The sequence below is a fragment of the Lepeophtheirus salmonis genome, chromosome 13, assembly GCF_016086655.4.
Source record: "Lepeophtheirus salmonis chromosome 13, UVic_Lsal_1.4, whole genome shotgun sequence".
Taxonomy (NCBI): domain Eukaryota; kingdom Metazoa; phylum Arthropoda; class Copepoda; order Siphonostomatoida; family Caligidae; genus Lepeophtheirus; species Lepeophtheirus salmonis.
The window spans coordinates 14,104,521-14,129,166 of NC_052143.2; the positions used below are offsets into that span (position 1 = coordinate 14,104,521).

General features: G+C 31.6%; 2 protein-coding genes across 5 annotated transcripts in view; one reads left to right on the forward strand and one right to left on the reverse strand.

The window, feature by feature from the left end:
* The first annotated feature begins 554 nt into the window (after positions 1-554).
* Positions 555-6,183, forward strand: LOC121128301 (uncharacterized). Of its 3 annotated transcripts, none has more exons than XM_071893021.1 (5): positions 555-846; positions 1,044-3,763; positions 3,816-4,610; positions 4,678-4,812; positions 4,900-6,183. In XM_071893021.1, exons 1-5 carry the CDS (start codon positions 707-709, stop codon positions 6,096-6,098), a joined length of 4,989 nt encoding a protein of 1,662 aa, XP_071749122.1. In that variant the 5' UTR covers positions 555-706; the 3' UTR covers positions 6,099-6,183. The 3 variants fall into 3 exon arrangements, with proteins under 3 accessions (XP_071749122.1, XP_071749123.1, XP_071749124.1); XM_071893022.1 differs by having other exon boundaries at positions 1,044-3,751; XM_071893023.1 differs by having other exon boundaries at positions 574-844; positions 1,039-3,763.
* Positions 6,184-7,549: 1,366 nt separating this feature from the next.
* Positions 7,550-24,646, reverse strand: part of LOC121128302 (dual specificity tyrosine-phosphorylation-regulated kinase 2) — a 44,109-nt gene continuing 27,012 nt past the window's right edge. For both annotated transcript variants that reach the window (XM_040723892.2, XM_040723891.2), the window contains exon 3: positions 7,550-9,684. In XM_040723892.2, coding sequence (XP_040579826.1) covers positions 8,794-9,684 — 891 coding nt within the window. In that variant the 3' untranslated portion in view covers positions 7,550-8,793. The remainder of the gene's footprint in view (positions 9,685-24,646) is intronic.

Below are 24,646 nucleotides of genomic sequence, written 5' to 3' on the forward strand. Positions count from 1 at the left end.
GCCAATGCCTGAACAGAAAGGGATATAAAACTTCATACAAACTGTATCAATTACTCATATTCCCAATTTAATGAGTTCAAAATAATTTAATTTTAAGTAATTACATTTAGTTGAGCCGGAAGTCAGTAAAACCCTTTAACATAAATCTACTTTGATTTTGAATTCTATAGGTAGAATAAAGCTAAAGGACTCAAGTCCTTTAATTCAACTATAACTTTTTGCTCCAGAACAAATTTTAGGTATTTCAAATATTCTCCTAAAGTGGGATAGTTGATTAAAATACCACGTGATGGTTAGATAAAATTACAATTACGTCAAATATGATAGCTTTATAATTGTACAAAGTTCATATTAGTTTCATGTCTACCCCTTAATAGGTTGCGTGATTTGAGCTTGTGTAATTAGAACTCATTGTCATGGCCTCGGGCGACTATGAATAAATATACGCGCAACTGATGACTTTCAAATTTTAATATAGCTAGATATAATGAATAACACTAGATGTCAGCCTTGTAACTATTCAATATTTATGTGTAATAGTTGCACAACAAAGAAATAACAATTGGTCAATGTATATTCAGCTGAGCAGACGACAGGTTACGAAATTGAGCGGCCTTTTTGATTTTGAATTAAGTTGAATGGAGCTTTTAAAATAGATTATTAAATATGAAATAATTATATTAAAAATATTCTATTTCATTTGGCCATGGAAAACGAAGATGAAAAGCGGGAGTTTCTACGTTTCTTCAACATAGAACGTGACGAAGAAGTCGAGAAAGATGAAGAGCCTGATGTGGATTATATCCTGGGGCCTAACATTATTCCACTCAAAGTTCACTTTCAGGCGTGTAGAATCCAACTTTCATTGTGGGGAGGATTTTTAATTTTTTTACAGCAAATCTAGCAGTTAATCATTGTAATATCAATTTATACCATTCAACTATTCAAGTGTATTAATGATAATTGTCTTGATATACATTATTTATTGATAATTATGACCACATTCCATAATTTAAGTTGGATTTTTGTTCCATAAAGTAGAGTCCAGAGCATTATGTATCATTAAAAAACGAGAAACACTTCGAGACAACGCATTGCATCGAATCAATCAATGTCAATAAACATGTCAAATCCAACACTCCGTCAGAAAATCCCTTTAATGGAGTGGATAATGAGATGTTTCCGATGAATTTATGCATTGAAAAGTACAACAAACGCGGAAAATCCATTAATGAATACGTACCATCATTAACTCCTTTGCCTTCTCCAATAAAATATGAAGACCAGCTCAAGGGTAAAAAGGAAGACATTTTTTATGATACATTTAATACTGGAAGCGATCAATTGAGCGCTCAATTAATCCAGAAAAATCAAAATCTAATAACTAATGAACAATTAAAAATATCTAGTCATACTTTTAAAGAACTCCAGGAACGGAAAATTATAGATTCTATTTCTATTCATAACATGAAATCAACTAAACAAGTGCCATCTAATTATGGACAATTAAATAGTGAGCTGGAAGAATCAGAAAAACTTCAGGACAATGTTCATCAATTATTTTCTCATGATTCTGAGACATTGAACAGTTTAAAATCAGCAGAAAAAAATGTTAATTTAAGTGAAAAAGTTACGCTCTGTCAAAGTATTGAATCTCATGAACATATTGATAAAGAAAGTAATCCATTTTGTCAAAATAACATATTCAACTTTAGCCCATGTAAATCTCTTTCTGAAATTGGAATTGTTTCTTCAAAAATGGAAAAACAAAGAAGTTGTATAAATACTTGTGATGATAAACATGATACTAATAATAAGTATGTTTCTAAAGCTGTAGAACCAATTAAGACCAACAGATCAAATATAAGTGAAATTCACTTTAAAAATAACAATAGCGGATTTATTCAATGTGGTGTCGGCATCAGTAAATCTGCAATGGATAAAGCCAAAAACATTTTTCAAGGGGAAGATTTCAATGAGCTATATCAAAAAGATTCTAATGACCCCAATATATCTTCAGTTCACTCCTTTAAAGTGCCTACAAAGCCCAATGGACAAAATGAAAGTCATATTCAGTTAAAATCTTCTAAAAACATTGGCTTTATCAAATGTGGCTCAAAGGAAAGTGTTGGTATCAGCAAGTCGGCAATGGATAAAGCCAAAAACATTTTTCAAGGGGAAGATTTCAATGAGCTATTTCAAAAAGATTCGAATGACCCCAATATATCTTCAGTTCACTCCTTTAAAGTCCCTACAAAGCCCAATGGACAAAATGAAAGTCATATTCAATTAAAATCTTCTAAAAACATTGGATTTATCAAATGTGGCTCAAAGGAAAGTGTTGGTATCAGCAAGTCGGCAATGGATAAAGCCAAAAACATTTTTCAAGGGGAAGATTTCAATGAGCTATTTCAAAAAGATTCGAATGACCCCAATATATCTTCAGTTCACTCCTTTAAAGTGCCTACAAAGCCCAATGGACAAAATGAAAGTCATATTCAATTAAAATCTTCTGAAAACATCGGATTTATCAAATGTGGCTCAAAGGAAAGTGTTGGTATCAGCAAGTCGGCAATGGATAAAGCTAAAAACATTTTTCAAGGGGAAGATTTCAATGAGCTATTTCAAAAAGATTCGAATGACCCCAATATATCTTCAGTTCACTCCTTTAAAGTGCCTACAAAGACCAATGGACAAAATGAAAGCCATATTCAGTTAAAATCTTCTAAAAACATTGGATTTATCAAATGTGGCTCAAAGGAAAGTGTTGGTATCAGCAAGTCGGCAATGGATAAAGCCAAAAACATTTTTCAAGGGGAAGATTTCAATGAGCTATTTCAAAAAGATTCGAATGACCCCAATATATCTTCAGTTCACTCCTTTAAAGTCCCTACAAAGCCCAATGGACAAAATGAAAGTCATATTCAATTAAAATCTTCTAAAAACATCGGATTTATCAAATGTGGCTCAAAGGAAAGTGTTGGTATCAGCAAGTCGGCAATGGATAAAGCCAAAAACATTTTTCAAGGGGAAGATTTCAATGAGCTATTTCAAAAAGATTCGAATGACCCCAATATATCTTCAGTTCACTCCTTTAAAGGGCCTACAAAGCCCAATGGACAAAATGAAAGCCATATTCAGTTAAAATCTTCTAAAAACATTGGATTTATCAAATGTGGCTCAAAGGAAAGTGTTGGTATCAGCAAGTCGGCAATGGATAAAGCCAAAAACATTTTTCAAGGGGAAGATTTCAATGAGCTATTTCAAAAAGATTCGAATGACCCCTATATATCTTCAGTTCACTCCTTTAAAGTGCCTACAAAGCCCAATGGACAAAATGAAAGTCATATTCAATTAAAAACTTCTAAAAACAGGGATGATTTATCTAAATTTTTCAATCGAGAGATTGATAGTGTTGACTCTTCTAAAACAATTTCCGTCTGTCAAAATGAATCATTTAGTAGCGAAGATGATACTTTTGATCAGGATGTGTTTGATACTCAGTTTTTGGAAGAAGTAGAAAAAACTGAAAACTCTTATTTTAATCTTAAGAGGAAGAGTCCTATTACTTTCGAATGTTCATCCAATAAAAAGTGCAATGTTTCAATTCTTAAGCTTACCAATGATAAATTACTTTCTAATTTTCAAACAGATTTATATCATCTTCGCCAAAAATTGCCATCCAGAGTTTGTTTGAAAAAAATAGCGTTAAAATCAATTCCTCGCACTCCGGGTTTTTTGGGACAGATTAGTACTTCAAATAGTAATGAAATCACGTACGTATATTAAAAATAATAATTTATTTTGTATTTCAGATCACCAAATTAGATTAAAAGAGATTAGAGATTTATTATTATCGCTCTCTTCTGTTGATAACTCAAAAGTAAATGACGATTGGATCGCGAATCACTATAAATGGATCTTTTTATATTTACATTCTCTATCATTACGAACTGAATTGTATGACGAACTTAGTCCTTTGTCTATTCTATGGAGATTAAAATATCGTTATGATCGTGAAATTGCTGGTAGTTGTCGATCGGCTCTGAAAAAAATATATGAAGGAGATGATTCTCCTTCGAAGCCCATTATTTTATTTATTGCTGCGATACACTCAGATACTATAGAGCTCTCGGATGGATGGTACTCAATTCATTCTGTTTTGAAGCCTTCTATCTCTAAACTCATTAGTATGAAAAAGATCAAGTCTGGTACTAAGTTATACATCGAAGGGGCTGAAATTGAAAGAGATAGTAGTCATGGGAATTGTAAGCCATTGGAGGATGAAGGTAGAACAAGACTTAATTTTTCTATTAATTCATGTCGACGAGCAAGATGGTGGGCCAAACTAGGGTTTCACTGGGGCCCAAGACTTATTATTAAATTAAAATCTATTAAAGAAGACGGAGGACTTGTTGCAAGAGTCAAAGTAATTATTCGTAGACGATATCCTCTTGTTTATATGGAAAAGAAAGAATCGAAAATCACTTATATTAATGAAAGAGTATATAACAAGAAAATGCATGCATTAAAAAATTCGAAGGAAGAAATTGCGGAAAAGATTTATTCGCAAGTTCAAAAAGAGTTGGAAGATAAGAGAATAGTGTCACGTAAGCAATTTATTCATTAAATTTTTCATATATGTATTGATAATTATGTTATTATCATTTTTTTCAGAAAAGAACAAAGCTCAATTTCGACATGGATTAAAAATAATAAATCGTACGTCTAATGTTGAAGAATTGTATAATTTAATTGAGACCTATGCAGACCCGTCTATATTGGAATCCCTCTCTTCAAGTCAAGTTGATGGTAATCATTTAGGATTAATAATTTTAAATATCACTCAATCCGTCCTTTTATAATTAACGTATATATATGGTCTTTTTACTTGATTAGAACTTAAAGAATTCAAGAATAAAGAATCTGAAACTTTTCGCAATGAAATGCGACACGAAGTAGAAGCTCGACTTAAGTCATATGAAGAAACATCAAGAGTTGAGTACGTTCCAGTTCTTAGATTGAAAATATCAGATCAAAGCCCGAATGTGTTTGGAACCCTGTCTTTGTGGAAGCCCTCACATGAGTTACTTTCACTCTTACATGAAGATCGACCTTTTTTTATTCACTGTATTAGTGCCAACAAAGTTTTTTTTGATGAAGTAAATCTTTCCTCATTAAAGTCGACGGTTTTTAGAGAAGTTTCTGAAGACTTTAAAATGAATGATTACTTTGGAAAAAGTCGATCATTGGCATCGATACTTGATATTGTGATGGACGAATACGATTTTAAAAGTAATTTTAACGAAGTAGATTTGGTAGGCCTTGTTATTCAAGTCAACGATCCTGGAAGGTCAAATGAAAAAGTTGTTAATAGTGCATATGGAAGTATATACCTTTCAGATCTTATGGGTAATTTTGTAAGAATAAGATTTTTTAATTCTTTGAAGGACTTGGGTATGGAGACTTTAATTGTTCCAGCTCAAGTAATATATTTTCGTAATCTTAGTTTCAGAACTAAAGACTTATCTCTCAAAGAAATTCCTTCTTTATTTATGAAGGAACAAACTGAAGCATTTAGCTCTTCAAATGATTCTATCGTTTCTTCTATAATTACTGAGTTTATGGAGAGTGCAACTCCAAACTTTGTGGATGACTCTGCCCGCCTTTTAGCTACACTTTTAGGTACCGAAATAAAGTCTCCTTGTGGTTATAATAAAGATAAAATGTCAATCGGGATAACTCCAACTTCGAATGAAAGAGCTCAAATTGCGGATCCTCATCTTTTCTCACCTTCTTCTACGATTGAAATTGTTTCCAATTCTCCAGCGGCACTACAATCTTCTAGAAATCAATCGAAATTACTTAAGTTGAAGAGTATGAATTATGCGGATGCATCTCCGCTCCTACCTATAATACCTCTTCCAAATGGAGGAACAAGCAAGTCTAATTCTTATGCAAAGTTATACAAGGTGCCCAAGAGACGACGTTCCAAGCTTTCGTTTGAGCAAGAAATAAGTAGTAATAGAGAGCCCAGACAGGAAAGTCAAGAATTTGAGGAGGCAGCTAATTTAGCTATGGACAATTTAGAAATGTAAAGGAATTAATCATAGGATATATCAATTTCATTACGTTGTTTTTATTTCGAAACATGAGAATATACAATAATAATAATAATAATAATGTTGTCAAAAAAATTTGACATTGAAATTTAATAGTACTTATAAAGATGTACATACATATATATTACTTAATACAGATACGCAGGGGATTGGGACTTGGGATTGAACGGTGGGATAGGAATCGAATTAAAAGAGTAAAACAAAAGTATATGTAGGACAAGAAATGAGTGAATTATTATTTTCATATAAAATAATATTGTTTTCAACATTAATTCTTTATTTCGTTTTATGTAAAAAGAAAAATGAACGAATTAATTTATCAATCATATCTATATATGAAAGGAAATGATAATATGTATTACTATGATCATTATATAGAAAAATGAACAAAGTCTGTTCAGAATAAATAACAACTAGCTCCTCACTTATATTCAATAGAATATGTGTTGATATGAGTATATAATATTTTTTGAGATGATGAGATAGCTCCATGATTTCGGAGATTCAACCAAATACATATAAGAGTGATTAATGAAAGGAAAGACAGCCTTGATTGTATGTAAGTATATTTATATGTAGGAGAGGAGCTGAATCAGCGATGAGAGTATAGTGGCAGTAAACGGCAAATGGGACAGCGTGAGGGTGTGGGGTTGGGAATCGACGTATACAAAATGAAATGACGTATAAAATGGTAGCAAAGCCTTCCGTTTACGACCACTGCCACATATTCAACAACAATTCAGTTCTGATTGGGCTTGATACAATATAAGTGGTATATATAAGGGGCAAAGTTGTTAATAGTAGTAGTTGTCCTCGCCGCCGCACCCAACACTACCATTCACTATCTATTGGAGTGGATCATTTTTCTTCTTATTTCTCTGGTTTAATATACATATATAATAGCAATATTCTAATTCATTTTTTGTATGTTTTTGTTATTTTTTGACTTAGATGAGTAATCACAATATCTGTTTGAAATATTTCATTATCAGAATTAATAATAATATAATAATAGTTAAAAATAATAAGTAATCGAGAATGAATTTGTTTTTGTTTTTTCTTTCTTTTAAGTTGACCGAACGAACGACTATGTACTAAAAAAACCTAATTTTTATTTTATGGGGACTTTATTATTATTATTATTATTTTTACAAGACACAATATAGTATTCATTTATATATATTATATGCAGTGGTATTATACCTAATATATGAATCCCCTTTTCGCTCTTTCTTTCTCATTCATTCATGCAGCATTAAATAGCAGAGTTATGAACAAATCCATCAAATATATGTAATAATAATAATATTTAAGAGTATGAATAATAATAATACAAAGTATGTAAAAAACTATTGCACATAATTTTTATCTTTCTGGATAGTATTTTCGGAATAATCAAGTCAATCGTGATGTGTTTTTTTTATTAAAAAAATATTATTATTATTATTATTATAATAGTAAGAATTGGCAGTAAAAAAATAGTTTATCATTCATTGGATAAACTGAACAAAAGGGACGACAGAAAGGCTAACAGAAACAAAGGATAATATAATGAAAACGAAGGAAACAAATTCTCTAACAGCTTCTATAAAATAAGGAGTACTAATAGTTATTCATAAATTCATCATTTGTATGTAATTTTTTTCGTAAAAAAGGTTCATGGTTTATATATATATATCTATATATTAATAGTAGTGTCAGAAGAATCTAAATTTTAAGGGAGGGCAAATTGGGTTTGGGACATTGTGTGGTTATTAAAAAATGCTTTTTATTAAAATGATTTGATTTGAAGAAAAGGCTCCAAACTCTAACAATAATAAGGCTTCATTATTTCTTTCATGTTCTTCTGTAACTAATATTAATATTTTTATATAATATTTTAAAAAAATCACAATATTTGCTTTATCTTGTATTGTAAATAAAAAGGGCAAAAATAATTGGATTATTGACTCATCATCCTTCCCCCTTCTTCCATCTAAACTGAAAAAAAAAAAAAAAAAAAAAAAAATCCCTGACGTCACAAATTATAATTGTAAGAATACTAATGAGTAATGATAGATATAATAAAGACATAATGAACGAATAAAGGAGGAGTAAAAGAAGAGTTAGGGATGATGAAGAAAGGTTCTTTAATAATAGGATTTCTCACAGCACAATTAGAGAGCTTCTTCATATTATTAATATTTTTTCATTTTCGTTTACTTTCTTAAAATAATGGTCACGAATGTAAGTAAGTAAATAAATACATACATAAATATGGATAAATACGCGCACGAATGATTAATTATTATTATTATTATTTTAATTTTTTTGGGTTATATAGTCGTTCGATAATTTTGAGTGTTTTTTTTTACTAATAAAATAATACGATGATCATAATTATATAATAATAAAAAAATGAGTCTTGAAGGTGTGTGATTTTAAAGTTGCTGATGTTGCAGGAGCAAAAAGAAAAAGAAAGAATTTGATAAGAATTAATAAGGGGGAGGGAGGGGGTGGGACTGGGCTTAAAGATCTCAGTAAAATAATGTGATTTATTATAATTAATGATTCATATAAAAGTGTTTATTTCGTTTGATATACATATATGCATATACATGTAGATGAAATCCCATTTTCTCTAAATTATCTTATCATTCTTCTATTTTCTGCTTTCTATTCTTCTCTTTCTTCAAGTTATGGTATTAGGTATTTGTGGTAGTTTTGTCGTGGCTAAGGAATGTCGAGAATACATATTGGATGATGCTCCATCGTCATTGGACGAATTGACGACAGCTGAAGGTGTAATTATAATTGTCTTTGTCCTTGCAACTGAGGCTCCTGTAGTTGATTTTTTCTCAAGCGTAGAACCCAAGTTCCTAGCCGAGCCGCCTCCACCAGAGGAATTTGCGGTTCGTATAGTACCTGAACTAGCAGCATTGGCTTTTTTCTCTAAAGTTGAAGCTAAATTTCTCGCAGAACCTTCGGATGAATTTGCGGTTCTAAGAGTCCCTGAAGGAGATGACTCTGTAGTCTCATTTTTGCATTCAGGAGGTCGAGGTAATCTACGACGTAGCCAAGAATGCCGAAGTGCATTTGCAGGAGTCAATCGGGCCGAGGGATCCCATTCTAAGCATCGTCGAATAAAATCTAAGAATAAAGAGTCGTCACAACCCTTTAGTGCTATTTGAAGTTCTCGAGATCCTGGAGGGCCTCGATGTTTACCACGTCGTGATCTCCCTCCCTTAAGAATCGTTGTTCCTCCAGAGAGAACCGTAGCTGAACAATATCGGGGGTATCCTTTGGAACTAATGAAATTTTTGGAACGTTTACTTTGGTCTAAGAGTTTTTGTGGGGGCATGCCCAAGAGTTCTATAATACAGCTTAATTGGTCCGCTTCATCCTCACCTGGAAGCAGGGGATAACCTGTAAGTAACTCAGCAAGAATGCAACCTAGAGACCACATGTCTATTGGCGTTCCATACTTGGCTCCTAAAATCACTTCAGGTGCACGATAAAACCGACTTTGGATATACGTATATACTCGTTGATGTTCATAACAACTCGAACCAAAGTCTATGACCTGAAATATATGAGAGAATTAATATTAATATAATTATTCTAAAAGTATTCTTACAATATAAATTGATAGGTACAATATCTATATCTATAAAAACTGTGTAGGTGGGGTGAGTCCACCCAAGAGGAGGAGGAGAGAGAGAGAGACAATTGTGGGGGCTGGAACTAATAAAACAATAATGATTAAGTGGCAACTAATTCACAGACTAAATAAGTTTATTTATTTAGTTTCAAAATATGTATGATACATAAAATATTTAGAAAACAACGCCCCATCCCACTTTTTTTTTACAACTAGGTATGTTACTTTAAGAATTAACTGATGGAATTATGGTATAAGAAGAATGGGTTGATTAATTAGTACTAGCAATAGTTAAAGGAATAGAGGGATGTTTTCAAGAAATATGTAGGACGTAGGTATATAAATGTATAGCAAGGTTAGACTCTTTAAAGACCGTGAAAATAATGTGTGTGTAGGTATATCTGGCCTTCATGATGATAAACATGAATAGTCCTTGAATTATAATGGGTATTTGATTGACCTTGAAGCCCACAAAGGATAAGGAAAATAAAGAAAGAAGGACAAAACATGACCTAATATTGTCTTTATTATCACTCTCTTAATGTGAGTCATTTCTTTGTACTCTTATATAACTCTTTTGTTTTAATTTTAAATGACCTAAATTAATAGAATACCGTACAATTAAATTCCAATACAAAAATGTTGCTATAAAACTAAAATTCCCCCTAAATTTTAGACAAATCAAAAATCCGTAGATTGTTGAATATTGGTCTATAAAAATCAGTCATTTTTTTTTCTTTCTCCCAATAAAGTTCAAATTAAGATCACATCTCCCCAAACGATGAAATAATGTTCTTAAAGAATATTAAGATATAAATTTTTCTATATACTTATATATTTTTTGTGAATTGATGTGTGGCAAAATAGAAAGCTTATATATAATATGTAGGGATGGGAAAATTGTCCCAAACCCTTGTGAACATGCATTTAAAAAAAAAAGAATCTATAAGAAATCTGCAAGATATTAGTGCTCTTACTAATTATTTATACCTCTTGAAAATTCAAACGTAATTGCATGTAAACACCACTATACTTTATTGGGTCAAATTTTTTACTTGATATATTATCATTCAAAATTCCCGACATATATAATCTTTTTGATTTAATCCATTTTACGCTCATTGATAATATGCAGTATTGCTCTTATGTGAATTCCAAAGTTGTGAGAAATGTTGATATTCTACAAATTTTGCTCTTATTCAAATTTGATTGTGTATTTATGTATAAAGGTTAGGTAGATGGTTGTTAAGTGGTAGAAGACTGAATAACATATAATATATATATACTAATCTAAATGCAATATAAATAAGGTAAGAGGATTCAATTTCTAACTATGAAAGTTTAATTTTTGGATTTTTTTTTTCCAAAAATCCACACTTGTTCAGAAAAAAATTTAAAAACACACAACTATTTACAAAAAAAAAATAATTCTAAAATTCACAGTTGCCCACAAAAATATTTTTGTGGGACTGGAGAACCATTGATAATGCATGTGGTCTAGCGTTGCCATACTAAAAGGTCATATATTGAGGGCATCGCGAGTTTCATAATGATATTTAGGTACGGGAAATAATGCCATAATTACACTCAAAATATCATTTAGTTGGACTCAAATAGCAAATATTAATACTTAAATATTTATAACATGGAGACAAGGACTGTATATTGATATCAAATTTTCACAATAAGAAATTAAATAAAAATTATATATTTGTTTTAAAAATGGAATATTTTTGATCTTGTGTTTTTAAAGACAACATTTTTTTTAGTATGTTCTTTCATTTTAAAACTTGTTTTACTTTATGTTTGTATTACAAATTCAGTTTTTTATAAATTGATTTAAGAAGGAAATTTATGTGAATCAACTATAATTATCATCAAATGTGATGTCGAGAAATATTAAATATCTTATTTTTCTAGTATTACTAAAAAAATAATGAATTTTATTTTAATTTCAAAAATGGAAGTAAGCTACTTTTAATAAAAACCTTAATTTGTACAAAATACCAAGCAGACTTTCGATGCTATTGATTTTAATAACAATGTATATCACAGTAAAAAAAAAAAAAGATTTTTAAATTTATTAACATTCAAACAGAAACAACTAAATAATATCGCTCAATAAAAAACAAGAGGTTTTTTAATAATTATTTACTAATTTAACATTTTATTAGCTATTTTATCTGGTATCACTGCATTAGCTTTAGTCGTGTACAAGTTGCAATTTTGTAAAAGGTGTAACAATACACTGTTAGTATAGAACTTCCAAGATAAAGCGGGCCTATTTTTTTCAGTTCCATCAATGAAGGGCCACATAACCACTTTAAAAAAAATTTATTATTAATCTATTTGCGGGCCACACTGAGTGAGGTCGGGGTCTTCAGTTGCCCATCCCTGGTATAGATATTTCTAATCGGAATAAATTAAAGCTTATTTGTATTGTGATGCAATTTTGTATTATTTTTAAGAATTAATTATATTTATAAAAAAAAATTCCTTTAAATAATAGTGTGTTAACTATTTAATACAAAATATATCCATTTTGAGAAACATGTCATGATACGACTGCTACTCAAAAACTGAATAATTAATCCATGAATAAACATACAAATAAAAAATTGAGTTATAAATGAGTTTTCTAAATGAGACCCCTCCCCAAAAAAACAAGCACACACAAATCCAGTCAACTCTGACAGATATAGTGGTCAATGTGGAACAAATACTTCTCCATATTTGAGCCTAATAGCTGAGCTGATGGAAAGTTTTAATTGTTATTACATCATACCATATAATTTGGAAACATTTTCTTTAGAAATCTCAAAATGCTGCTACTAATGACTATTTTGAGTTTATATCTCCTATTTTGTAGTTTCATTAAATCAGCGCTATTTAACTCGGCACAAGGTAACTTTGCTTATAACTATTTTGCCTCAAGGTTATTCCTCCTTAATATATAAATAAATGAGATTTATAGGTCATTTTTGGTTGATGTTCCTTTGAAATTTTTTAATCAAAATATGTAATGTGTATTACTATAAAACGGAATAAAGGATTGTTATCCGATGGAATAATAATGATGAACTCATTCCCCAAAATTTCAATGCATATACCAACGAAATCTTATTATATAATGAATTTGAACCAGAGACAAAGTAGGTAATAAAATTAGTATAATAAGAGAAATTAAATAAACACAGCAACAATTCGAATATAAGAATTGATAATCACTTCTCCGTTAGTAATCCATCATTAGACATGATGGATTACTCATACTAGAGAAGACTTATGGATTGAAAAACAACCATAATAAAAGGCAAGAGCATAATTCCATCATTATTTCAAGAGAAAACAAACATTTGATTCATTTTAAAGTAATAAATTTTTACATAATTTGATTAAAAAAATAGAAAGGGAATATCAATTTCAACCAAGAATAAGGATAACGACGTGTAAACCCCATTTATTTATATATTACATAGGCAAAATGTCCTTGAACCAAATGTCCTAAGGGGAAATGGTTTAAGGCAAATATACTTGAGACAATATTACCGGGCACCATTTAACTTCTGAGCTATCTTGTATATACATACTATTATTAGATTCTAAAAGCAATTATCTGTGGTAGTTCAATGAGGGTTCATTGAATGTTCAGACTATAAACAACAAAGTTGTGTCAAAGTTTTAAATTTGAGATGGCAAATACCATATGTACAGCTTTTGAGATATATATTTTTAAGTCAATAAGAACTGCCTTTTTACATTTGGAAGAAATAAAGGAACTCCATAATGAAATAAAAGAATGGATTGGCTATAAGGAATAAATATTAGAATTGATTTATAATTATCTATAAGGGATAAGATTATGTCAAGTGTAAGTAATGTATGAGTATTGAATTAGAACCAAATAAGTATGCAACTCTCTGAGACATAATACAAAATTTCCCGCAAGGGTAACAAAATGTGATAGCAACACATTGTCCTATACTGGAGAGCTGCCCTTAGAATTAATACACAGGAGAAAATAATTATGATGATATATATATTTTTTTTTGCATTTATAATTTAGGTCATTGTACTTTTATATTTCTCTTTCTCTCTCTACAACATGATAATTATGATATTAGTAGAAGAAGAAAAGGAATAAACACAAAACAACAAGAACCGATAAAAACGAAATATCATACCAACACAGGTTAGGTTATTTTCTTCTTGTTGCTAGCTGCAAAGTTTCTAAAATGATACAACAATCTTTTCTCAATAAGGTTTAACTCAATTTTTATATAGTGTTATATAGTTGGTGTTTGTATATCATAAGCCGATCTGAGACAGTTATAATTTTATAACTAGTACGGTAGTTCAACTTAGGTCTGGATAGGTCTCATAGTAAAATTCGCTCTTGATCCGTTCACACGTCATTTTAATCATTCAGAAAAAAAAAAAAAAATGTATTTGAGGGACGAAAAAATGACTTTCTTTTAGAAAACGAAATTTTTCAATGAACAAAAAAATATCGTCCCAGATCAACTCAAAAAAAAAAAAAAAAAAAAAAAATTACGAAAGACTAAACCGAACAAAAACAACACTAATGAGCAAGGATGTTATATTCCAATGTTATTTGAATATGATAATACGACCTATACGTCATTAAACGTCATTTTAATCCGTTAAGACCGAATCGAAAAAAAAAAAAAAAAACCACTAATAATATGACCTGGAATGTTCTATTGCATTAAACGTCAATTTTAATCAACAAAAATAAATTTGAGGGGGAAAATAATTGCTCTGTACCGAAATATGGTTCTACATCTGCTTAGAAAAAAAATTACTTAAGACCAAACCGAACTAAAACAATACAAATATGACTATTATGACCAGGATGTTTTACTTCAATGTAAGACAATGTTATTTGAATATAATAAGAAATGCATAATATTTATGTCAAAAAGTAGTATATTCAATATATATATAACTAATTGATGTTATTACGTAATTAACAACCTTTTAAAATATGTATTTTTTTAAATAAGTGAATCACTGATGTGTTAGTAAGAAAAGAGAGATAGATGGTTTAGACTAGGGGTCGGCAACCTACGGTACGCGGATGCATATTCAGCGGCACGCGCAAATTAAAACATATTCTTGTAGTTTGTGTATTTATTTTACCATTACTGCTGATATTGGCACACTTATAGATAAGAAATGTTGAAGTTGGCACTCTATATCTCAAAGGTTGCCTACCCCTGGTTTAGACAGAAAAAAGGATTAACTGAGGGACAACCAACGAAGAAAAAATAAAAAAAAATATTTTAAAGGAATTAATAAAGAAAAGATTATTCCCAGGTGGGGAATGCGTGGTTTTTGGATTATTATTTTTTTTGGAAAAAAAAATCCAAAAAGCCTAGCTCTTCATAAAAAATTATTTTTTTCTTCAAAAATTCATTGTTAATCTAAAAAAAATTTTTAAAATTACATTTTCTAGTATAAAGTAAAACATTTTGGGTGGAGGAGGGGGGACTACATCCCCTCCAGACCACCCCCTGCGGACGCCGGTGATCCCTATGCAAAAAAACAACAACAAACCCCATAAGTAATTAATGATATTTACGATCAATCCAAGTGTCACGACCTTACTTTTAAAAAATACAGCTAAAAATAGATGTATACGTATCATATCTGGACTGTACACAGAGTAAACGAAGAAAGAAAGAAAAACCATCTCTTCTCTTTAACAATCATTATTTGGCTATAGAAAACTTCTTGCTCATACAAACAAAATCCAATAAGTTGATGGTGTAATGGTATCACTTTGCATTTATATACACTTGATAAATAATAAAAGCAGCACACTGCGGCTCATATTATATGACAATAAATGCAAGAAACAACAGCAAAGAAAAAGGAGAGCTGACCTTGGATATATCACCTATTTAAGTGAACAACATATACGGGGGAAAATAAAACTTATTTTGGAAGACTAATGAGATTAAGACAAGGAATTATTTATGTGTACTATATATCGGTCTATTATTTACAAGAAGGCTACAACATACAAGCATACTTTTCCCTTGTACCTATGCATGTACACACAATTGTGTACATACATAAAAGTGAAAGTACCCTTAGGTGAAAAGCATAAGGAATCTTCTGAATGACTCTAATAATGACTCTCAGTAGTAGGGTGGTGATGATGATAATGATTGAACAGAAGGACGTCCTTAAGTGAGTGAGTATGAATGATACATACATCCATATTTATAAATACTAAATATGTATTTTGCGGTAGAAAGAAATATATTACATAACCACTCGTTGTAATCGGTGTATTATAACGAGTGGTTATTATAAGGAAGACACCTCAGCTTACTTAGTAATATACATATGTACTTATAATTATATCTCAAGTTATAAATTCTAAGCAACAAAAATAAAAAGAAAATTCATAAGGTAATCCTTATTATTTGAAGAATCTTACGGAGGAGAGCAGCTTAGATGTCATGGTGTTAATCTATATCCCCCACAAACAGATAAGCAGAAGGAGTAAATCCTACTCCGTATAAACAAAGTCATGCCCCAAAACTTGTAGACCCATAACTAAATTAGGAAAAACGTGATTTTTATCAAATCTTGAATAGACAACCCGAGACCAATTTGTGATATGTTTAAATACTATATTTCTTACTTAATATGTCCTTCTTCAGAAGATATAACACAGTCTCGGCACGCAGACTGACAGCTCTTGACAATGAAGGCAGTGTCCAAAGCGTAGCAAGCTTTCATGATGGCAGCTCGGAGCGAATCTAAATTTGGATGAGAGATGTGACAGACATTTTAAAGCAAGACAACTCAAACTGCAAAGTCATGGGTCGAGGTTAGGGCTGGAAGCAGGCCAGAAGTCAGCCATATTGTTACTGCAAAAGTGTTGCTTCTTCTTGGACGTTGGGGGGTATAATTGACTTGTTGGTGTTGTGGGCAGTCTGGATGGATATGCCTTCTAGGCACTGGCACTAATGAGATTGCACATGCATTGCTTATTTTGTCGTTGCTCCGACATTTCTACACTTAGAGACATAGAATAAAAACAAAACTTCTTTAATTTTGTTTCAGCTGTGGCTTAGTTGTGTAATGAAACCTCTCAATTAAAAATAACGGGGATAAAATTGTAATTAAATACTACTGCATGTTTTGAGTTCCCACTCTATGTATAGCAAGGAAAAATGCATCAACTCCACTCTTAGTCCAATAAAGACTTACAATTATAACTCCAAAATAAATCCTCAGTGTTACTTTCCCTCTCTCACACACGCCTAATTACTTTATAATTATCTCTTCCCTCCTGATGATAATGATAACAGCCTTGTAAAATAAAACAACACTGCTCTGTTTGTCAACTACAAAGAATATCCTGCACTAGAAAAAATGCTTTTTATTTACAATTATAATTCTATATACACAAATAAATTCATATGTTTGCTATTTGTTTAGACATACCGTTCTAAATCTTACAGAAGACGCAAAAGACGTCTTCTAAACACAAATTTTTATCAATGACGTGATCATTAATCTATATCCACGCCTTAAAATATCAATACTTTAATCAAGCCTCAACAACTAATCTTAATTTGCATGAAAGATATTAAACTTTGATATTTGTGAAAATGATGTCTTTTAGAGGGTACTCTACCATTTTTGTTTGATGGGACGATTTTCACTCTCATATTACCTATATATAATTGAGAAACTAAATATAGCGTTAATAAATAGGGAATCAATAGAAAAGAAACTAATTTAAACCGCTACATTTTCCCCTACAATTTTCTTGTTGCCTAACCTTGTTCTAATAATAACCATACTTCTTTAAGGGAGCGAATTAGTTGGGTCCAACACAAATTATTAGGGCCTCAAACCGAAATTCAATAATAATAAGTATGCATTTTAGGAATTATTATGATCATTGGATTCCAAACTTCTTTTCGAGGACCCATTTAAAATGAGGAAGAAGAGTTTAAATGACATCATAGTTGAACTATGACGTCACGACCCCCATTCCTAAGTAGTAGTGGTAATCATTTGATAGCATCCAAGCAATGATAATCATGTATAATCAAATCGAAGGTAATATATATATGCTGTGTACAAGCTGCAATTTTTTATCCATTATTTAATTAACAAAATTGGTTATTCTAATAACTAACTATACATTGATACTATTATTTCATTTGATCTATTAAAATTACATGGTTATTATTTATTTATGAGTTGGCATTTTAAAGTTTATAATACCACAGAATACTTATAATTTAGTAATTTGTATTAAATTGTGTGAGTGTATACTACAAACGCTTTTTGAACAGTTTTGTGCTTGGTCGGTTCAGTCATGAATTATTGTGCGTCGAGTATGCCGGTCTCGAATGAAGAAATTCAGCATATTTTACATTTTTAGTACCTGAAAAAGAAAATTTCCTATCTATACGGGGCCAATACACTTTTCGGTTCGTGTTGCACCACAGTGGTTCGAGCGTTTTCTTTCAGGGGCTGTGAAAGTAAATGCTACACCACGAACCGGCAGGCTTATTTTTCGAAAATGTCGATAAATCATGGAAGTTAACGAGACAGACCGCCATGTTAGCAGTTTTAGTATCGCCCAGGAGCTCAACATCGATCATAAAATTGCCTTGTACCAATTGCAGAAGGCTAGATACACAGAGTTGATGAATAGGTGAAAAATTGTGTTTCATCAAGACAACGACAGGCCACACACATCTTTGATCACGCGCCAGAAGCTTGGATGGGAAGTTCTTATGCATCTACCCCACAGTCCGGACTGGGAATCAAGTAACTTCTACCTGTTCCAGTCTATTGCCAATGCACTTGGGTGAACAAATTCGGCCTCAATAGAGGCCAAATAAAACTTGGTTGTCTTAGTTTTTTGCCAATAGGGATAAGTGCTGTCTCGAGAAGGACATTATGAAGTTGGACTCTCGCTGGCAACAAGTTATCTGACGGAACGGGTCAAACTTGGCTTAAATTAGATGATTGTAACACTTCTTATAAAGCATTCAAATAAATTAATTTTTTTACTAATCTAATATATATGCGAATGAAAAATGGAATACAAAATATCAAGGAGCAAAAAATATATGAACCGACACACAGACTCTGTCCTTCAAACAATTGTAATCCGTGTGTTGTGTATAACTTTAATATACTTGTATATATAGTCATCATCATTTAAAATTGTCCTTGAAGAAGATGAAAAAGAAATGCTCTCATCTTCATTGCAGTAACTAATACTATGCAATAGTGTTGGATTCGGGTTAGACATTCCAAATTCGAGGAGTTTCCGACAATTTATACAGACTATGGCTATGTGTAATATGGTGTCTTCTTTTTAATACAATATCAACTTTCTATATGTCCTTTTAAGTGATACTATTCAGAAATTTGACTCATCATTATTACTGGAATGCTTCGAATTTTTATTAGAGTTTGAGTTCATGTTAAGTTCAATTTTCTTAAAAACATATTATAGGTGAGATCATTGCCCGTGACTACGGAGGAGGGAATAGATAGGACGGTCGTAGACCTTGGTACACTATAAGTAGCGAAAAGATCCGAGATACGAAGGAGTTCGAGTTTCAATGATCTTAAACTTATAGTATTGTTAAAGTTTAATAAAGATAGAATTGATCTTAAATCCAAAGTACTCGGGTATGGTATACCTAAGTAAATTTGTATCAACTGGGATCACAACAGGCTTTGGATGTCTTAAAAGAGATAAGAGGGATTTTTCAGATCTTAAAAAGTCTATAGTCTTACTTAATCCTATGTATATAAAAAACAATATTATCTATATGGAACAAAGCATTTCTATTGATCTTGACAAATGCTTGGAGCCACATCTAGATAAACAATTGCATCGCGTGGTATTATAACAAACTCACTCTATACGGAGCATTTGATGTACAAGAATAGCCACTAGAGTGCATCCTATATAATCAAAACCAGACAAGAGCTCGGATAGTCAACACTAAAAAGAAGTGAAATTCCTGTCAAATAATTTAAATGACTCCGGTCATCATTTTCTTGTGGTATAAACTTTAGTTGAAGCTTGGATTATTCACATTTCATGATGTTTTCATAGTCATAATTATTGTTTAATATCTTATTACGATTTACTGCGATACTAGCGCCCTGCATCCGCAAACAAGTCATGCCGGACGTTAAACAGTAATCTCTATGAACGACAACAACGCTTAAAGAAAACAAACAAACAAAAAAGGATTAAAACAATCACTTTATCTTTATTTACTTAGAATGTACATACATCTGATTCCTTCTTCCTCCCTCTCTTTACATATATAATAATAATGATTATCATTGAAGATTTCGTAATTTGAAATGTATTTATTTATATGTAAAATGTATATTTATGAAGGTTGTTAAGGAGAAGAGCAGCAGTTTATTTTATTTCAATGAATTAATAATATATGATCGTGTATGTATGTAGTAGTATGTCTTCCAACTAGTAAATAATACTGTCGAAACATGTATGTAATTGCATACAATATATAATATTGTGTAAGGATTTTATGTTTATATGCTTTGGAAGAAGGCATGTCCTTCAAGAAGATGAGGAGGATAATAATTGAATGAATTATTATTCGAAGAAGAAGAAAAGCCCATCAATTCCTCTTCTTTTCAGAAAACCATTCATCATACATTTACCAACTATCCATGATCTATGTATATTAGAGGCCCTCTCTCGAAGTTATATATTTTTCTAGAAGATCCTATATTCACAATGAGAAACCCTAATGCAAATGGAATGTCTAAGGGGTGGGTAGGATAAGTTGTCAAGTCAATGAATCCTATATTACTATATCATCTATTGGAGCATTAGAAAGCAATTATTCGTATTATTATTATTGATGCAAGAGAGGAGGGTTTTTTTTTGCACAAAGATTCGACTCATCTATTTTTCATTCTACAATGTATGTTGTAGATTATGAAAAAAGAACAGAACCAAAAAAAAAAAAAAAAAAATCTTCTAGAAACGAACAAGTTTCTCACAATATGTTATTATATATATATATATATCAAGAGGCTGAAAATGCCTCTCTTTTCCCTCTCTTTAAAGGGCTGCTTTCACGTTTCCTTCAACAAAGAGGGAGGGAGGTAGGAAAGAAGAAGAAAAAGGAAAGAAAGGAACATACCCTTTCTCGATCTTTTTTCTCCTAAAAAAGAATTGAAGTGAAATATCTATACATTGACCTATTTCACAAAATAAAATTTATATATGTATTTATGAGAGTATTCCGTTTTGGGGGAGGGTACAGTTTTCTTTTGGATTGCTAAGGAACATATATTTGCAAAATGTCACGCCGATTTTGGCATGGGACTAATACTACATATGTATATAGATGAAAAAGTTGCATTTTGGATCATAATTAACGATTTTCAGACGTTTTAACCAATCTCAATCATTTTAATGATATGAAAGATTAAATATGAATAACTGTTGTTGCTAGGTATAGTAATAATATACTTATAGTAAAAGAAACTATAGCTTACCTTGACTTCAATAATTCTCTAAAATGACGTGGGTTGCTGTACTACCGGGTGGCCCATTAAAATCTGAACACTTACTCATTCAATAATTAAATAAGGTTGAGTGATTGAAATTAATTCATATTCCGATATATTTAAGCATAAATAATTACTTACAATACAAAATAAACCTAAGCTACTAGCTTAGGTTCAATTCGAGAAAATGACACTTGAACATGCCATTCGTGCACTCCTTGACCCCGTAGAAACCCCGAGGGAAGTTGGGCATCTCCAGGACCATGTCTACGCCATCAGCAAGTCCAAATGTAAGATAGGACGAATGATTCTGTCAAAAAGGACGAACTGGATCCAGAGGAGTTAGAGAAAACATCCCAATTCCCTCAAGTCCATGAGGGCAAGTGAAAAAGATCTCGAGGTTTCACACCAGACTGTCCAGAGAGCTTTTGAATGACCTCAAAAGGCCAAAACCAAAGGGGCATAATCTTCATAGACAAGAAATCCTGGAAGGTCGACACCGTAAGGAGCAGGCAGAACGATAGGTACTACAGCTTTGGAGACATTCATGAATCAAGGAAGACACTTAGTACTACAAAGTACCCTGTCTCGCCTTGTCCTTGGGCTTTGTGGCCTCTGACTACAAGGAAGCCCCTCTAGTGTAGTTCCTGGTCGGGTACAGGGTCCGACTATGTGACTGCCTTGTATGAGAACCTTTTGCTGTGGGTGCAGGCAAACTATCCTGATGGAAATATAGTTTTCAAGCAGGATGGTGCGCCTATACAATCCTCAAAAAAGGCACAGGAATTGTTGTCCAACATCAATCCCTTCTAGCGCAAACACTTTTGGCCCACCTTACAGCCTTATGCAAACCCCTCTACTACACCTAAAAGGTGTAGTAGAGGAGAAGGCCTGCAGTGTCCGTTATCCAAACTCCAAGGCCCTCAAAGTCATTGTCACTAAGTAATGGGACGCCATGACACAACCTCCGCAATGGGTGCCAGACCTTTCACTACAGCCTGGAAGAAATTATTCCCGCTTAGGGTCGCTACATAATGATTAAGAGAGCTCACATACATTTATTTTCGGTCTTAAGTTTGTTGAAATTTTATTAATAATTAATAAATTATACTTGTTCAAGTATGAAATTCAAAGTGCTCAGATTCTAATGGATCACCTGGCGCTTGAATCAATAGAAAGAGAAGCTACTTGTCTTGGTTTTTTTATCCATTTCCGATTTATATCCCATTTTTTGCGATTACAATATGGGATTAATTATTTTTTTGGAAAATAAAATCTGGGTCTTCTCATTTTTCCATACAGAATAGAGCGTTTTCACGTGAAGTGAGCAGTGTTGATGTTGTCGATTTTGGGCGTCTAAATGAAGCAATGAAACCCCTGTTTTCTTAAATATTAAGGGAAATAGTGAACTATTGAATGTCAAAAAGAGACCAACGTATAAAAAGACTAAAACCTTACCGTCAATCAAATTTTTATCCCTCCATTGCAGGTACGTTTACAACATAGAGGGTGCTTCAAATATGTAGCCCTGTTGAAGGAGAGGGAAGTTTTTTCTATAAGTCACAAGATTGAAAATATATTAGGTATAAATTTCAATCAACTTTTAAAGTACTTTATTTTTTTAAATTTTCTCACATTCTTAATGTTTCAACTATCATTTGACAAAGTTTCATGCAGCTGAACTGAAACACATAAGTGATATTGGGTGTCCAAAAAATCCTACTATAGAATTAAAGAAGCGGAGAAAATGAACTAGTAATTTTTGTCAAGAAATTCAAATTACTCAGTAGCTGTCGAATAAATATACTAGGAAATATTGACAACATTGAAATTAGAAGAAAATGCGTTCGTTAAGGGATTTGAAGTGGATTTTGTTTTTTATAATTGTTTAATATACCTATTCTTTTGCCTCATAGTATTATATATCTGGCCCTAAAATGTATTAAAAATGGTTAGTACATTGTTATACAATCTTATTTCCATATTGTATAGATACAAATGAAGTAATACAACGGACTGAATAAGATATTATTCTCTAGTTATCCTACTTTTCTGGTCACAAATTGATCAAAAAAGTGTACAAATCTAACTATTTTCATATATTAAGTCTTTTTTATTCATGAAGCCATTTGATGAAGCTTCATTTTTCATAATAAAATTTAATATGAAATTATATCTAAGGATACATTTTCATCAGATCAAAATAATTCTAGAAATTTTATACACGTAGATGCATAATTTACAATTGAAAACTAATTTAACAAAAATTGCTATTGAACAAATAAAGAGATGATGATATTAGCCAGTCTACAATAGAGTAACCTATAATATTTTTTTTCTTCTCAAAATGGAGTATATTTGTATTCTTCTACAAATATTCGTCAATTTATATGAACAAATTATTCTTATTAACCCTTTGGGTTTCCACTCTTAAAGTAATCAATGTGTATCTTCGCTATAACAGAATGGACATATTTTATGGTTTGGTTTTATAAGTCATTTAAATCAAATAAAGGTTCTAAGCCCATACCAAAATTATTGGGTATCTTAACTTATCCCACAAATTTGAATAGTAAGCCTAAAATTGACTCAAATATGAAGTTATAAGAGGGTGGTCTGAAAGCTTTTTGTATCTCTACACACTTCTCCCACCTCTGTAATCCGCCCAAAAAGTACTCGCCGTTTTTTTCTGCAAAATAATTGTTGAGGAAGGGGATTACCACTTCATTTGACGAAAATCTACCTTTAGCTTGTCGAGTAATGATGCGTAGTATGTTCCTGTAACATTTTTTCCTTTATGAAAATAATCATTTAAAATGACACAAAGAACAGTCGCAATCACTTTTCCAGCCGAAAAAAACAATTTTCTCCGTTTTCACAATAACACTCACATCAACTCACTCAAAGGACTCTTATGTAACAACTGCAAGAACAGAATGGATGAAACTTTTGTGAGTAACTGGTGACAGATGCTAGAGTGATGTGACTAGCTTTTATTTAGAAGCACTACTATCCTCAGGTTGAGATCAGAAACTTATCAGACCAGCCTCATATGTATATATGAAGTAAAAAAAAGTAATTTGGGATTTTTTTATCCAAGATTATTTTTATGTTGACGTACCACAGCATGTTACTAGCATAAAATACATTATGCTATTTCCTTGCATAGTATACTAACCCTTTATGCTAACACCAACTCAAAGCCCTTGATTTGCTAGTATGACCTTGAAAAAAGGGAGAACATCTTACTTCATTTCATCAACCAAATAGGGATGGATCGATCGAGTCAATAAGAAGAAAG